This window comes from Cornus florida, unplaced genomic scaffold (assembly GCF_030987335.1).
Source record: "Cornus florida cultivar Cherokee Brave unplaced genomic scaffold, ASM3098733v1 CherokeeBrave_3.0.0_Hap2_Chr02, whole genome shotgun sequence".
NCBI lineage: Eukaryota > Viridiplantae > Streptophyta > Magnoliopsida > Cornales > Cornaceae > Cornus > Cornus florida.
Window position 1 is genome coordinate 6,076,496 of NW_026775572.1, and position 17,488 is coordinate 6,093,983.

Sequence of the window (17,488 nt, forward strand, 5' to 3'; positions counted from 1 at the left end):
TACTTTTAGAAAAAGGTGTAAAGAAATAATTTTTAACATTAATTATTTTTATAAAGTGAACATTATTAAATTTAAACATGTTTTTGGGTTGTCTTTGTGCACCACTTCAACGTCCCATCACAACCTTATTTAAACTGAATCATGCATTGGCATTTCATCAACACATTAGAGTAAAAAAATTTCTCAGTATATAAAATGGTTCTGAAGTGTTAAAACAAGGAAAAGTGATTATTTGGTCAAATATTCATTCCTATAATTCCATCCAAGCAGCAAAGATCAAATTACATTCGGTTCCCCAAAAAGGATGAAAATTAATGAGATCCATAAATCAAAATCAAATCCATCAAACAAGGAAGCAGTGTTTTCAACTTGCCACAGCTTTCTTCTAAAAAAAAAATATAAACCAAAACTAAAATGACTGCAGAACAGAAAACCTAAGCACCTATTAAAGAGCTGTTAATTGAAAAGAAAAGGTCACGTCTGACGATAAGGTGCTCAAATCCTTTAGTCGAAAAGACTGAAGCCCATATCCTGCCGAAGTTGGAAGAAAGAAAAAATCAATTACACAAATTGAAAGTTTAAACGTTCTGTAAATGGTGCACGTGTATGAAAGTTATGGCACTGTTAACATGAAAATGCAACATAGCAATGCAAGTATGCGCCTATCCTCTGATGTCCATTAGGCAGTTGAATAAAATGTAAACTATGTCCTTTTAAGCTTCAGGGCAAAATAGAGGGGTTATATAATTTGCCACACACAATATAGTGGTATGGATGTACACATATATTATACTATTTCTGGGGTAGGGGTAGGGGGAACTTCAGGCAACTATATCCATCCAGGATGAATGGAGATGAAGTCTCACTGGACATAAATGTTGCAATAGAATAGCAGTACGAATGTGTTATAATTGAAATAAGGCTTACATCATCTGACTCCTCTTTCTCTTCCACCTTTTCCTCTTTCTTGGATTCAGCAGCAGCTGGAGCAGCAGCAGCACCGCCACCTCCAGCACCTGCAGCAACTGCAACAGCACCGCCACCAGATGGAACTGATGCCAACTTCTCACGCCCAGCCGCAATAAGCTCTGTTATGTCCTTTCCATTAACTTCTGATAAAAGCAGCTCAATCCTATCATCATCAGCTTCAGCGCCAACTGTATGAAAGATACACATTTCATCATATTAAAAATCCTCCCCAACACACGGTACACACCTTGTATAGGATACAACCGAAGATACAATAATACATCTCATAAAAGCCTATTTAAAGGATATCCATCTCCTGGTTATTCTTGAACATACAAAAGCGAACTTTTCCAATTAACAAAAGAAATTAGAATCAAATTATGAATCAGTTTCTAAAAGAATACTGGTGAACTGAATTTTGTGAATGCAGTGCACGACACATACCGATTACAGAACTTTCATATTAGTGTTACACAAGTGAAGCTTAGGCAACAAAAAATAATAACACGAAACCAGTCAATCTCTGCCTTGATGGCTTTGGGTATTAACTCCCAAGCCCCAGGTCGTGGTTTCAAGAATGGTCAAGAGGAAAATAATAATAATAACATGAATGCTAATAAACAATACGGGACCATGTACAAACCCCCATTCAAACCATTTAAACCCTCAATGAGATCGATACAAAACAATTTCACCATTTTCACAGCTTCTCAAACACGAGTCGTGGGCATTACAAACCATAACTTACACACAAGTTGTGGGCATTACAAACCATAACTTTTTCCAAAATAATCCAAATTTTGATTATAATTAAGAACTGCCACAAGTTCAATGGGTATCTCTTATGACTCTTGACATTTTTTGTTGTCAGGAACGAAATATTTCCTAAACCGATTAATCTCTGAATTCTTACACGGCTTCAACCGGCCCCTCACAACAATATATCTTTCTTTTCAAAAAATTCTGTATTCTTTCAACAACTCTTGATATAGTGCTTTCTTAGAAAGCAAATCCTATAATTTCTATTAACCTTTCCAAAACTTTTTTCCCTTGCTCTTTTCATGTCTGGAATCCATTTCCCATGGCTTGATTCCATCTCTTTATCTTTCCTGTTTTTTTCCCTTTTCCTGTTTTATTTCTTTTTCAAGTATCTCTCTATCTTTGACGAGAAAGAACTGTGAGGTGTTAATTATATAGGCATAAGGAGTAAATAACTTAAGCACGTATCTCTCAAGCCACAGTTGGAGTTTTTCGTTCAATTCATCTTTTTCCAAGTTGAGCTATTTTTATCAATTCATCTTTTTTAAATACGTCTAGGGTCCAACACAATGTTCTTCATTATTTGGTTCGTAGTATTTATTTTTATAGTAGATATATATGGTACTTTTTTCTTTGTTCCAAATCTTAAGTTCTTTTTTTTTTCAAACATTTCACTTATAACCAAGCAATTTGAGAACCCATAACATTTATCAGGAGAGCTTACTTCTAGGAACATTGCAACACTGAATGCAAATAGAATAATCCTCCCCTTATACTTCAGAGTAGAATGGGATAAATGAGAACAGTCATCACCATATCACTGAGATGGGCATTACTCGTAAAGAGTTGAGCAAGGGATAGGCCAAAAGAAGTTTGATGCCAAATTCTTAGACTGCTTCAACCAGCTCTGCACCCGCAACAATATATCTTTGTTTTCAAAACATTCTCAACAACTTAGAGTGTTTTCTTATAAAGAAATTACTGTAATTTCCATTAACCTTCTCCAAAACAATTTTCTCTTCTAAAGGTACTCTTGTATTGTCCGGAACCTATCTCTTCTAGAGGTGTCTCTTTCTCTTTGATGAGAAAGAAGTGTCAGGTGTTAATTATGGTGTTAATTATGGAGACATAAAGAGTAAATAACCTAAACACAAATATCTCTCAAAAACATACACATATCTCAAGCCATAGTTGGAGGAAGAACAGCTTCCAGCCCAGCTTTTTCATACATATACTTGGTAGGGCATAAGGGTTGTTCAGCCTTTGACGCACCAAAATAAAATGGACAATTTATCTTAAGGAGGATAAATAAAATAAAATAAAATAAAATAAAAATTTGAAAATATGTTTTTAAAAAAAGAACAAGAAAATAGAAGAAAACCCTATCGGGCCATACTACACAATAAAGAAAACCAAACAGCCCTAAAAACATAAAACATAAAACATAAATGACTGAATCTTTTATACATATATCAAAGAAGTGAGAGAGAGATAAAAAAGAGAGTACCAGAGCCAAGGATGTTCTTCAGATCCTTGGCGGAAGGACTGGTGTTGCCTCCCAACACAGCGAGTAAATAGGCGGCGATAACCTTCATCTCTGCTCAAATAACTTTACCTATACAATATTAGTCTCAATAAATCAGTAAAATACATGTATTACTTACATATAATTTTTATGTGTGTAGAGAGAGAGACGGTGGGGTACCCGAGAAGCTTTGGATCTGCAGAGGATGAATACGAACGGGAAATGGAGAGGAAGTGGGATCTGCAGAGGATGAATACGAACGGGAAATGGAGAGGAAGTGGGAGTGTGTATATCCTTTATATATACCTAGGGTTTTTTTTAGATTGGGTTGCCTTTCCTCCGAATGCGGTTTAATTTGGAAGGCTAATCCAACGCATGTAAGGACTATTAAATAATATTTGTCGCCTTAAAATTGACAAGTTATGGAGAAATGCTAAAAGACCCGACTACTGTTCACCGACATTAGCCGACACACACTTGTCAAATGCAGATTGGTACAACTGGGCAGACGATTTTTCCGACGCAACTTTACTTTCTCTCATCTCTCTTTCGATCCTCTTTCTCCGTTCTCTCTCCGGTGGAGAATCCTTCATCTCTCTCGGACGTTCCCTTCTCCCTCCCTTCTCTCTCGGTTAATCACAAGTTTTTTTTTGCTTTCTTGTGAAGACTCATTTCTTCCAAGTTCATCATCGCCGGGATTTCACTGTCGGCAACCATAAGCCTCCGGCCGGTGCTTGTCTTCTCCATCGTCGGCGTCTCCGTCGCTGATCTGCTTTCTTCTCCATACTTAGACTCGCCAACCTTGATTGTATCGAAACCATCAAACCGTCATGGCCGAGGACCAAACTCACCTCCACCACGGTAGACCCAGTTCCGCCTTTGCTACCCAAACCAGAGGAGACCGACACAATTCCGGCGACGAAGTGAGATGATGGCGATGCCGCGATGAAGTGAGATTATCCCGTCGGCGATGAAGTGAGATGATCCCTCTGGTTTCACAGAATAGTTGGGTCGGCGATGAAGATCCGGAGATGCCGATCTTGTCGTGATGGAGGCGGCGGCGGCGAGCAAGAGATGGGCTGTGGTGCTGCACCGATTGCGACTCGCGGCGGCGTGATGGCAGTGAGTGTGGGCTTTGGACAACGGTAGAAGCTTACTGTGAGGATGTTGATGGCGGCGCCGGCGAAGAGGGAGATGGCTGGGTCCGATCCGGTCATGGAGAGCCGGCGAAACAGATCCGGGGCTTGGACTTGCAGCGCGGTATGCTTGCGGCGACGGTGCCCAGCTGGATGGTTCGGACGGTTCGCTGCACCGGCGAGGAGCAGCTGGAGATGGGCAAGCTTAATCGGCTGTGGATGGCGGCTGGAGCTAGTAAACAACAGACGAGGGAGAATGAAAGATGTGAGTTTGATTCTTACAGATTTTGTAGTTTGCAGAGAGAGAGGATGGGTTTACCGATGGTCGCGGAATTTTAGCCGGAAAGATGGGTTCGTCGCCGATTGTTAGAGAGAGAGAGAGGAGGGAAAATTGCCACGTTGGACAGCCACCTATGCAGTCGGTTTTTTTCGGGTAAACAGTGGTCGGGTCGTGTAGCACCGCTCCAAGTTATGTCATTATATTAATATAACTTGTATTTTTATAATATTTAAAATTAAATTATAAAATGACACACTTCATTTTTATATATTTGTGCTCCATTATTTTATTTCTTTCAGAGATAATTAAATGGCACAAATGTATTTTTTAAATATTCTCACACTCCTACAAATATTGTTAGACTTCATATCCCTTTAGAATAATATTTAAATCCATTATTTTCTTTTTCTTTTTTCTAATTTTATTAAAGATTAGTAGAAACAGATATTTGTCCAGAAAAGCTTAAAATCTCAAGCTTTCTATTTAGAATAAGAAGATACTATTTTGAGCTAAACCCATTATTTCAATCAAAGAGTCACATCATTAAAAAAATCCAATAAACCCTTGCCGGAGGATTGATACATTTACTGAAGTTGATAAACCAAATTTGTTCAAATGAAATACTTTGATAGGACTAAATGAAAATATCAAACACCTTCAGCAATATATATATATATCATAATATAATTTGATCATAAGTTTAACTAAAATTATAATCCGTTTAAAACTCTAACTAAAATACGCAGATTCATATCTAGTAAATCCTTAAATAATTCCAACTTCGTATTTCTTCACTAAATGTGCCATTTGATAGTTTAAATAACGTTATCCTTAAGATAGTGGATAATAAATCACCAAGCTTTTAATCAAGACATTAGATTTTAGACTAAACTTGATCAACATTTTTGAATCCCCTTGATAATGGCATCACTATTTTTCTTTTTTTATACCCCTCTTGTTTTATGTGGATGCCCTCGATATTCTCTTTAATTTTTCCTTTCACACATTGCTTGACCTCTCTCTCTCTCTCTCTCTGTTGTTATAAATTGTGGAAGCCCAATTGAAATTGCTTAGCACAGCAAATAGTGCTTCAAAGAATTTAAATTATTCAGAAAATCTCCATGAAATTCAAATATTGATCATGTCAAGGAACACGGAACTGGAACTTGACAGAACGCAAGGTTGAAAATTAACTGAAATGGATCAAGGGACGCCAGGTCTCGTATCCTTAAGTTGAGTTAGCATTTAAATGGATAATGCTCCACTCAAAGGAACAATATTAGTAAATACCATAACAATATAAAGTGTTCATTAATAATTGATTTAACAGTATTGTTGTATTCTCGATGTATAAGTATGTTACATCAACGAGCTAGAAAAATTCTCCTAATGACATCCAATAGTAATAATTTTCACCAACACACATTTCTGCTCTACGGGGAAGAATTAGAACTACCATATTTCACAAGATTCGTCTGCATTTCTTAAACAACTACCAGACACAATACAGAGAAACAACAAAGAATTGCAGGTTCCGCGAGACCAAAGAGGTAAAAAAATTATATAGAAAGTACAGAAAATAAAATTAATGAGTAGCGGAAAAGGATTTAAAACACTTGTTTACATGTTTCCATTATTGCTTATATATTAATTTGAAGCTGTTGCTAATATGTATTTTTATTAAACCAACATTTCCTGGAGAAAAAGCAGACCATTGAAACACTTCAAAAGAAAAGATAACACCATCTATGTAAACAAGCAAATAAACAAACCATCAGTTTTCCGTAATGTACCAGACGATCAGGTTAAAGTAAATAACGAAAACCAAGTACAGATGGTAGAAATTTCAGTCTCTTCCTCCATCCCCACACCCCAACATTCGCAATCTTCAAATCTTACAAGCAAAACCGAGACCCTCCTTCGCCAGTTGGTCTAAACTCCCAGCGGGGGGTTGGTCCCTTGCAACTTTAGCAATGGCCTTATTTTCTTCCGGAGTCCCATTCTCCAGAAACACACCCACAACCTTGCCATCTTTGATCCAGTATGATCCAAATTTGGGCTTCGGTGATGTTGGACTGTTGTCTCCAAAAATCACTGTATCACCCACATTGTCGCCATAGAACTGCCACGACAGATCGAAGGAACGGGAATAGAAGAACGGAAGGTAATCATACTCGTCAATAGACTTCCCTTGCGCACTTGCGAATATAGCCTGCACCAAGTCATTCCCAACAACACATAACAAAGTGAGATTACTAAAATCGTCAACTGGAAAATTCCCTGAAAAATGGATGGTTACCACAAGAGAGCATATGGCACATGAAAATTCTTCTTGCAAACACAAGTACTTTTAAAACCCAACTACCTATCTAATGAATTGGGTCATGCTTTAAACTTGACCCCTCTCTTTGTAGAATTTAAGTAACAATTATTTTGCAATTAAATGAAATATACTATCTTGAACCCTTCCTATTAGACATTTACTGAATATATTGCAACCAGTATTTTCAAAAGTTAGGAAAATACTATCTTTTTTTTTTTTTGAAGTGAAATAGTAGCCAAATTTCAACCCCTTAATTTTTTACAATTACAGGGCAAAAGATATGGATCCAGATCATATATAGAACTAAACATTAAGAACAACTCCATACCTTCACAGCCTGCTCAGCTGATTTACGAGCATGGTCAACATGTTCAACTCTTCTAATCTCATTATACAATTTCATCGGGAAAGTAGCCACATCACCCACAGCATATACATCAGGAACACTTGTTTTGAAGCACCCATCGGTCTGTAAGGAAGTAAAATAAAAATAAGCAATGAAATAAACTAAATATTTATATGCACCACTTCGACGGATATATTAAAATTACAACTAGATCAACTATGAGTTCAAAAGTAAGCATCGCGTTTATCCCACTTTATTTTAAAAATAGTTGTTCACTTTAAATATGAGAGGAAAAAGAAAAGGAGAACACAATTATATTCTCGCATTCTCTTCCACCTGTCCAGCATAACAAAACAGTACGGTAAGATGCTAATGCTTTATTGCATGCATTGTATATATAATCATATGGCTGTATCCGCTGTATCCACAATTTAAATAGCATCTTAATAAGTCATTGTCGTGAATGGAGCCATTTATTACCAAAAAAAAAAAAAAACCAATTTCATCATAGATTTTTTATGATCAATTTTAGGTGTCCTTGAAATCATGAAATTAGATGTGAATTGTCGTGTTTGAGATGGCTACCATTTACCCAAATGATTCCTTTCAAGATGATATATTTTTTTTTATTGAAATTCTGTGTAAAAACTGAATGTGGGTCATACATGTGGTGGTGGGAAGAAAAAAGAGAAGCCCCTTTAGAAATCACGATCACAATACAACAAATGCGGCACTTATTTTACGTACTTCTGCTAAAATATTACAAGAAACTGAGCAACAAATTGGAAGGAAAACTAGTTGGAGAATTAGAATCCAACAAATATAGTATTTTTGGATGCGGCGTTCAATTATACAATAAGTGCACCATCCATTTGACAAACTACTGATGAAAGTCTTGCAAGAAACTGGGCAAAAATATATTAAAAAAACACCAGTTGGAGAATCAACAACCAGCAAGTATAATTTTATAATTTTGGTAGCACTAGAAAAAAATCCTTTTCGTTTTCTTAGGGCCCGTTTACTAACGCTTTCACTTTCTTACTTTTACTTTCTGTAAAAGTAAAATCATGCTTTTGATTTCTTGAACTAAAATAGAAAGTAAAATATTGTCCAATAATTTCTTTTACTTTCAATATTTTGAAAGCAAAAAATAGAAAGTAAGTTTAATAACTTTAATTTTAATTTTAATTTTAATTTATTTATTTTTTTATTATTATTTTTTTTTTCAGAAAGAGATTTGGGTTTGCGCTTGTTGACAAGAGGCTTCTTGACAGCGTCGGCGGGGTAGAACTTCGGCGGGCTTAGCCTCAACGGGCTTCTTGTCGTGGCGAGGGAAAGTGCCACCGTTTTTGGCCTTGATGGCCCAGAGACCTCTCTTGTGGGACATCTGGGAGCGAGAGTATTTGCCGATGCCCCGAATCAGATCTGGGTTTCGGCTCACCTTAGGAGTCTTCTGCTTCATCGGCGCCATTGATGCTCTCACCCCTTTCTCTCTCTAGACATGGTAGTAGTATCGAAATTATTTTAATTTTAATTTTGTTTTCCTAATCTTGTGTGTAAGAGATGGGTCACAAATGATTACAAACATATATATATATATATATATATATATATATATATATATATATATATATGTATACAACCTCTGTATATAGGTGTGATTCTAGTTGAATTCACATCTGTATCTCTCTCTTCCGATGCCGGAATCGTGGACCTCAGCCTCGTCAAAGAAATTGAAGATTCCACTGTGGGTGTTACAGAAGTGGCTTGCATTGATCTGGGTTCGATTATGGTGATTAGTAATAAAGACGCAAAGGCTTAAATTTGATGGGTAGAAGAGTTTGGGCAGATGGAGTTATGGTGGATTCAAGGATGATATATGGTTGGAAGAGAGTGTAGTGAAGATAAGAGTGGCGAGCATAGAGAGAAGAGAGAAGATGTTATAAACGAGACGGCAAATCACGCACAACTTATTTGGGATGAACAGTGGCCCGTGTGGTAACAGTGCAGGAATCAATTTCCCGCTACAGTGCAAAAAGTATAGAAAGCATCAAAAAGTCACTTTTCACTTTCTTCATTAAAATTGATTTCACTTTCTCTTTTTAGAAATCAGAATTAATTTTATTAAACATAATTTTACTTTTATTTCTGCTTTTTCAGAATTGACAGTAGAAAACAGAGATTACTTCCTGTTAGTAAACAGGCCCTTAGTACTTCATATATGAGGGCCCACAAAACCGATCAATACGTCAAGAATAAGATTCTATTGCTCACAAGAGCAGAAACATAAAACACAATTAATGCTTTTAGAGGATTGAGTCAGACAAACCTTAATTCCGCCTTTCTCCTCTTCAACCTGTCCTTTGAAAAGCACTGTAAGAGGTCTTCCACCAACGCCAACAACGACAATGTCAGCTTCCATCACCCTACCATCCTTGAGTTTAACTTGTTTAACCTAAATAATTTTAAATGATACTGAGATAAAGGATGCTTTCAAGTCCATAAGATATTATCAAGGAAACCTGGATGTCTCAAATACGCTTTAGAATATACCTCTCCCTTTGCATCTGCGTCGAACCCAACAGCTACTGTTCCCTTGATGATTTTGACTCCCTTATTTTCATAGTAACCCTCATAGAAAGCAGCTATTTCAGAAGTAAAAAGCCTAGGCACTGAAAGAACACAGGATATGTCAAGAAAACCAAACGATGTAAGGGAAAAATCCAACTAAGATCCCTGTAAGATGAAATTTTCATGCGTAGCCCTAAGTGCCACAATTTGGATGCCTTAAAATTAACCACATAGCAAAATGTTAAATTTCAACTCCAGATAATAGACTTGGTAAATCTTCACTTACTGCACCATGGTTCTGGGTAAACCATGTTGACATCAAAATTGTTGATTTTCATCACTGCACCAAGCTCGAGACCAATGTATCCTCCTCCAACAATTACAGCCTTCCCGTTTTTCTTTCCTTTAATTGCTTCCACAAGCTTATCAGCATCATCAATTTCTCTCAAGTAAAAGATGTTTTTAGAATCAGCCCCTTGTACACCAAAGTCGGTCAACCTTAAAACCTGCAAAAAATAAGGGGGAAAAGAAAGTGATGTGGGACTAAAAATGAAAGGCAACTTCAAGTTGAATGAAAATCCTCAGAGATGATATATATATATATATATATATATATATATAAGTATAGATGATGATATTTACCGTAGAACCAGTTGCAATAACCAAAATGTGATATTTGAAGGTATCACCAGCTGCACTAACAAGGGTCTTTGTTGCAAGGTCGGCCTTCACTATTTCTGTGCTAAGAATCAGTGCTATCCCTGCAACCACCAAGTTGGGTTTACAATAGATACAATAGATTTTTGTCAGGCAATTTCTAAAATGATCACCAAAATAATTTGAAAAAATGTAAAGAAGTCTGACATTGTATTTGTAATCACTTGTGCATTTATTAATTACAAAATTTTAAGACGTATATTAAATCAAGCATCACCTTTCTCTGAGTACCAATCAGGAAGTAGTCTTTCTCCTCCACTTCCAACGCAGACATGAAACCCTGGAAGTCTAGCAGCTCCTGAGAAAACAAATCTCAACATAAAATTTTCTAGATTGGAGAAACTTGCGAAAAAAACTATGTGATAGATAAAGAATTGATAAACATTGACAGGCCTTTACAAACATATTGAAGTAAGAATCTCAAATAAATCTGAGGTACAGAGTCCAAATGATTTCATATAATCATATTTTAGTATAACAATAGTAGGATCCACTAAAAGGTCTCTTAAATTAGCCACCTTTGGTAACACCAAAAATGTCTAGCGTAGAGTTGGTTCCACCAGTGCTATTGTCTACCAAATTAATATATTAATTGGAAAATAACTACATTAATTGTGGCTTACATTGCACTTTAGCTTTATTTTACGTAGAAATTTACATTACTTACCTTCAGGAAACAGATATGCCTTGCTCAGTGCAGGACGTTCATAAGGCGCCACCTGGAAGGGAAAGAATGCAATGATCAAAATTGGTGCATTAGAAGTTCATCAAATGAAGTAAATAATTTGAATTCCAGTAATTGCAACATGGGGAAAATAAGCAGCAAACCTGAAGCAAGTGGGTGTAGCAAACCGTGCGGAAAATGGACTTAACATTTCTAAGGGAGCAGTTACTCTCCCAATTAATGAACATTTAATACATAAATGATTTGCCTAATTTTAGAAATCCGAACTACAGTCGCGCCATGAATACAAGTAGCAGTCCTAAACACAAGGCAATAACTAAAGTTTATGGAACTATTTATATCTTTGAGGAAGTACCAACTAAAATTCACATTTTCACACTATGAATTATATGTATATTAATATTGACCAAATTTAATTTACCAGAAAAAAATATACATTAATATCTAGAATTTATGATATCAATATAGCACATGATAAAGAGTTGTTTGAAGAGAGAAATGACCCCTTCGGACACTGGTAGCTTAATTTTTATTTTTATTATCATATACAATAATGAATCCACTAGCCTTTGGCATTCATGTTTAGTTGAGAAACATAGTTGGCGCCAATTGGTGCCTTAGGGGCTATCAATTCGAGATTTCAACACAACCAGAAGGTAAATAAGATGTTTCATGAAATTTAACTACCCCAAAACCTAATATCTTTCCTCTTCTAATCAGACAGATAAGATGCTAGATTCTAGAAAAAAATCAATTCTATTTAACTCCTCATAACAATTTTTTACTAACTATTTTAGTCAAGTCCATAAAAAGAATTATCCCACTGTTACTTAAATTTCTGAGAAATAAACCATAAGAAAGCATACCGCCTCCTTGGAAATGATTGCCAGCTCACCCGGCTTAACTCCCTGTTTGGCAAATTCCCTAGCTGCATATCCCTGCAGAAACAACCAGATGGTTGATTAACACCTAACGTCAAACATTACCAAACCATAGAAAGGAGTAACAAAATTGCTCAATTTCATGACACCATAAATACAGATACAAGCAACTGATTTCCGCTTTAGACCATCTTTGATGCATCTATCTGGTTTAGCCATTTTGGTTTAATATAAAAGTTACTCTAACCAAACGTAATCACAGTTCACAATAATGTTTGGCTGAAAGACCCTTATCACAAAGCAACTTCAAATAGTCTACAATACCAGATTTGGGACTCAAAAACTAATTTAAACATCATTATAAACATAAAATAAAATAAAAGAAAAAAGAGTGTTATATCTCCCGAAAACAACCACTGATGAGTAAATAGGTATTCATTTCCTCAAAAGGATAAGTACTGCTACTTGCCTGAGGATGAAATGAAGGAGCAGCCAAAAAATTAACTAATGGAAAAATTCAAAAGTTGCTTTAGACTCGGTTAGTGATTATTATTATTTTTCCGAGAAAAATCAATTCATTATTGTGAATTCTAGCCTCTCCATTGAATCTTTGCAAACAACCAAATGGACACAAACAAAATTACAAGCACAGTTTTCAAAATCAATTAAATTAAAAGAAAACAGTTAATGAAAATTATAATTACATAGATCTTAATCTTTTGTAGACAACAAAAATGGATTAGAAACACATTAATTATTCCTCTTGGAACTCGAATCTGAAACTAACCTGAACAGACCATACAAAATTAAAAATAATACTATCAAAATTGTGAATCAAAAAATGAACAATCAAAGATCAGAGATCGATACTCACAGCTGCGACGCCACCACCGAGGATTACGTACTTAAAGTTCTTTTCCGCCATTGATTGATCGATTAATCAGCTTATCGGTTGAGAAAAACCAGAGAGAAGATCAGTGAGAGAAGCTCAGAGAGAGAGAGAGAGAGAGAGAGATATATATAGGGCAACGACAATGCTCATTGTCTGACCGTTGATTTAATGGAAAAGTTCGGAAGTGAATGAGAGTCGTCCACGTGGTTGATTGCTAACCGTCTATCTTGCTGACTGTGCTATCGCCACGACAGCTGACCCCTGAGGGCCATAACCGATGATTTTTTGGTAATATTTAATTATATTTAAAAGATAATAAACTGATGGATCATTTTGTGATAGACCATCCAACGGTGATAATACTGGGTTTAGGTGCCATTGGTTGCAGCGAATACTGGGTCGTTAGTACTCAGGTGTGAAAGGAATCATAATTCCATTTCCTATTCAATTGTAGGCCCAAAATGTAAGCACAATCCGAAGAAGTTTAGTCCGCAAATCGATCGTTGATTTCTTCTATGCCAAGTTTCAGCCCATTCAGGCGCCCTTCACACTGCAGAAAGGACTACGTACACCGTAGTAATTTTAATTCAAACATTCATCCCAGACCTGTTCATCGATTCAATTTTGATTTGAATTTAAGTCTGAATTCGGTCTGATAATTAGAATATAAATTATATACTTAATTAATAAATTTTGAGAATTGATATTGACGCTTCATGAAATTACAAATGAGCCCATAAGTTAAATATACAATTTTTTTTTTTCTCTCTAAAATGAAATTACAAATGAGCCCATAAGCTATATACAATTTTTAATACCATATTTGCCCTTCTCTCTTGGGTTAAAAATTCTTACCTAAATTCCTTCAAATTCTCATTCACTTTACCTTTCTTTATCTCTTCAAACACAAAAATGAAAGATTTCCCTAATTAAGACAAGGAAATCTCATTATAATATTTATTATTTATTATTTATTTTGTTCTACTTCCTTCTTTAGAACATATATTTTGAGTTGATTTTGAAAATATTATTTATTCTTGTTAAATTAGATCAATTTAAAGCATCCTTGCAATTACTGTATCATTCTATCATATTTACTTTAAAACTAAATTTTATCCTTGGATTATATGGGAAGAATAATAGATAAAATCCCTGATGAGACTAGAATAATTCTTCTGTACTTCCTTGAAAAAGGTGTTCAACCAATAGTTCTGTTTTTACTGGTCCTTTTTTTCTTTGCTGGCCCTTTTTCAAGAGTTTCCAATCTTTGAAGAACTTCCCTTACAAGGAAGTTGAAAATCAAAGATCGGGGAAGAAATTATTGTTAAATAGAAGTGAAAAAATTTAAGATTCAATATAAAAGGTATCGATCTTATTAGAATAAGAAGTATTCGAGTTTGAAACAAAACTTTATTTAAATGAAAAAAAAAAAACATTTAATTGAATTGAAAATCAAAATATATGTTAAAACATCAAAATAAATATCTAAAGTTTAGAAAAAACTATGCATCTTAACTTGAGATAAGACACAAGTGAATTAAATTGAAGAGTTTTCACTTTATATAAAGGGGAACTATGGCATTAAAAATATAAGAATTAAACATTGAATAATGGACTATTTTGTAATTTTATTTTAAGAAAAAAGAGAGGATGAAGCGCTTTAGAATAATAGTGGAGCGCCAATATCAACTCTCTAAATTTTATATGGATTATAATCAATCCGTTTTGATAATAATTTGATTCAACTATATATATATATATATAGTATATAAATGCTATAGTATATGATTTATCATTCCATTGATGTGCATTTTATAAAAATAAAAATATATATTGTTTACATAGTGTTTATCATGTGTGTGTATATATATATATATATAAATGCTATAGTATATGATTTATCATTGCATTGATGTGCATTTTATAAAAATAAAAATAAAAACACATATTGTTTACATAGTATTTATCATGCATGTTTTTTTAAAAACACACACACACATATATATATATATATTTATTTATTTATTTTTATATCAAATAAATTACTATTTCATTTTTTCTTAATATATATTTTTTTAAATATCACTCATTGAGGAGAAGACTGCAAACTAGTGATTGCAATATGGCAGTCACATCAAGTTTCCAACTCGGGGAGAATAGTAAAAACTTGTACAGGAATAGTAATAGTCTAACAGGTTCCGCTTTAACGTGTTTATATTGTGAAATTATCATAATACCTCCATTTTTTATTAAATATAATATAATAACTAATTGAGCTTCTTATCGAATATATTAATTAAGTTTCTTGATTTTCTCATGTTAAATTTCCTGTTATTAATAATTTAAGAGAAGTTAAAACACTCAAATATTTTTTAAAGAAAAAATTAATTGAAGAGATGAGAATTCAAATAGAAGATGGGCTACGGCCCACACCCCCATACTTGTCCGTTGCCATTCCTACTGCAATATGGGCTTTCAAATGACCCAATTCACTGAATTCCTGACCTACTCTCTTCTTCTATAGCTTCTGGCACATATCAGGTGGTCCATGTGACCTAACCTGCCTAAAACGCAGCTGCTGCTTAATGTGATTATGGGCCAGCCCTTTGCAGTCCTATTTCATATCTTTAGCCCATACGACTTGCTACACAAATTGGCACAAGATGTTGAAAGTCTGTTAAAAGTTAGGTGGACTACATATATAATGAATACTCATTATACTTTATAAAAAAATGTATGAATTACCGTAATTGATTAAAGCATCCACTCATATAATTGTTCTATAACTACAATAATTAACTTGGCATTAAAGACAATCCATATTGTCTAGTCGATCTGTCGAATGAAAATGTCACATATATGTTGTTGTATGGGGATCTCATTGCATGATTCACCTCATCTATTGGATGAGTTTTAGTCATCAAGCATTCATGTGCATTTGTTATTCACCTCGTACCCCTATTCATTAGAATTGAGGAGATGACTTGAAAAGAGAGAGAAATAAGAAGATTTGGAAGTAACAATTCATGACATGCACTTTTTTTTTTTCCTACAAAAACTACTCTCATACATTTACTTTTGCTCATATGAGGACTTGAGTTATTGATCTTCAATTTTGAAGGTGAGGAAATACCCGTTAGATTTTAAAGCCCTTACGCGTGTATGAACATGATAGTTTCAACTGTATAAGTTTAAAATCGCTTACCGAGCCACGACCAGCCAGTTTGTAGGTTTTAAAATCATTTTTGTTAGTTTTAGTGTGTATGCAAGCATACGGAATGTCTTTTTGCTATGAGTAAAGTTAGTTAGGCTGATTTGTTAAAAAAAAAATATTTGACCAAATATTTGATGATAGATAATAAATAATCAATCAAAATCTCAAATAAAATTCACTTTTAAGTCGTGACCTTAAAAGCATTTCCCTTTTGCCATATATGGTGTGAATAAATACCGATCAATGCTTTAACTCAAGTGAAGGTTGAACTTCACATTAAAACAAAAAAAGCACTTCTTACTCTAATTTGGCCTCAGCCAAAAAGAATCAAACCTCGCGTGAGGCCAGCCAAAATTGACCAGAAAAGCATGGTTCTTAAAATATCTGTACTAGCATTGTACAGTTGCTACGAAGATCGTTGTAACGGAATGGTGTTTTATGATTTGATTTAAAAATTTAAATTATTTGATAGTATTACATACTTATTAATTTATACTTATTTCATTTTTTATTTGATGTGGAATATCTTTAACATTCTTTTTTATTCAAACTTACAACGCCTTTATTGCGATCAAATCACCTGTCTATTCAGAGTGAAAATCCAAACTTTGTACCGGACACTTCGCGTGATGCCGAATCAAAAATTAAATTTGATCCATTAGAATAGTCCACTAATTATAAAAAAATTACAGTCAATTAAAATGTCTTAAAATAATGTTACACGATGCTCAAAAAAATTGGTCGTAGCATTAGAGGTCAATGGTCGTTGTAACAACTCTCTAACGGATGATTTAGAAGAGTCGCGTCAATCATACATGATTCAAGCCTACATTGTCAAAACATAGAATACAACCATCCACTGTAACATGAATGTCCCGAAAAAAAGAAAGGTTCCACTGTTCCAATAATATTACGTATAATATACATATATATATATATAATATAGTATATCTATTATATGCATTTACGTCTAGAGACAACCCGATAAAAGTTATCTGATAGGCCATATTTTTACTACTGAAATATCTTGATAAAAACATCCACATGCTAGCTAGGCTTATTAACTTCTTTTTTTTTTTTTCTCCCGACCGACTTACGGGGCAGGTTTTCATCTTGTAGCCTTGCCTTTTCCTTTTGCTTTTTGATTTTGATTTTGATTTTGATTTTTGATGTTTTTAACACTTACTCAG

The 17,488-nt window shown here is 34.5% G+C and overlaps 2 protein-coding genes across 2 annotated transcripts; both read right to left on the reverse strand.

Moving 5' to 3' along the window:
• Positions 1 to 209: 209 nt before the first annotated feature.
• On the reverse strand, positions 210 to 3,620 carry LOC132293308 (large ribosomal subunit protein P2y-like). Its single transcript, XM_059790740.1, has 4 exons — positions 3,434 to 3,620; positions 3,236 to 3,343; positions 928 to 1,157; positions 210 to 531 (listed from the first exon to the last, which is right to left on the reverse strand). Exons 2-4 carry the CDS (start codon positions 3,321 to 3,323, stop codon positions 505 to 507), a joined length of 345 nt encoding a protein of 114 aa, XP_059646723.1. The 5' UTR covers positions 3,324 to 3,343; positions 3,434 to 3,620; the 3' UTR covers positions 210 to 504.
• Positions 3,621 to 6,392: 2,772 nt separating this feature from the next.
• LOC132293309 (monodehydroascorbate reductase) lies at positions 6,393 to 13,225 on the reverse strand. The gene is made up of 10 exons (XM_059790741.1): positions 13,067 to 13,225; positions 12,178 to 12,249; positions 11,294 to 11,345; positions 10,844 to 10,924; positions 10,552 to 10,670; positions 10,196 to 10,415; positions 9,892 to 10,010; positions 9,668 to 9,793; positions 7,321 to 7,461; positions 6,393 to 6,881 (listed from the first exon to the last, which is right to left on the reverse strand). The coding sequence occupies exons 1-10, from the start codon at positions 13,115 to 13,117 to the stop codon at positions 6,558 to 6,560; spliced, it is 1,305 nt and encodes a 434-aa protein (XP_059646724.1). The 5' UTR covers positions 13,118 to 13,225; the 3' UTR covers positions 6,393 to 6,557.
• Positions 13,226 to 17,488: the final 4,263 nt, after the last annotated feature.

Bases quoted from the DNA above. Each gene is read 5' to 3' on its own strand.
- LOC132293308 (XM_059790740.1), bottom strand. From the start codon at position 3,323: ATGAAGGTTATCGCCGCCTATTTACTCGCTGTGTTGGGAGGCAACACC. The intron at 1,158-3,235 runs GTACTCTCTTTT...TCTTTCATACAG, and splicing joins GAAGAACATCCTTGGCTCTG to TTGGCGCTGAAGCTGATGAT. The intron at 532-927 runs GTAAGCCTTATT...CAACTTCGGCAG, and splicing joins AGAAAGAGGAGTCAGATGAT to GATATGGGCTTCAGTCTTTT.
- LOC132293309 (XM_059790741.1), bottom strand. From the start codon at position 13,117: ATGGCGGAAAAGAACTTTAAGTACGTAATCCTCGGTGGTGGCGTCGCA. The intron at 10,671-10,843 runs GTGATGCTTGAT...TGGTGGTTGCAG, and splicing joins TGATTGGTACTCAGAGAAAG to GGATAGCACTGATTCTTAGC. The intron at 6,882-7,320 runs GTATGGAGTTGT...GACTTGGTGCAG, and splicing joins CAGCTGAGCAGGCTGTGAAG to GCTATATTCGCAAGTGCGCA.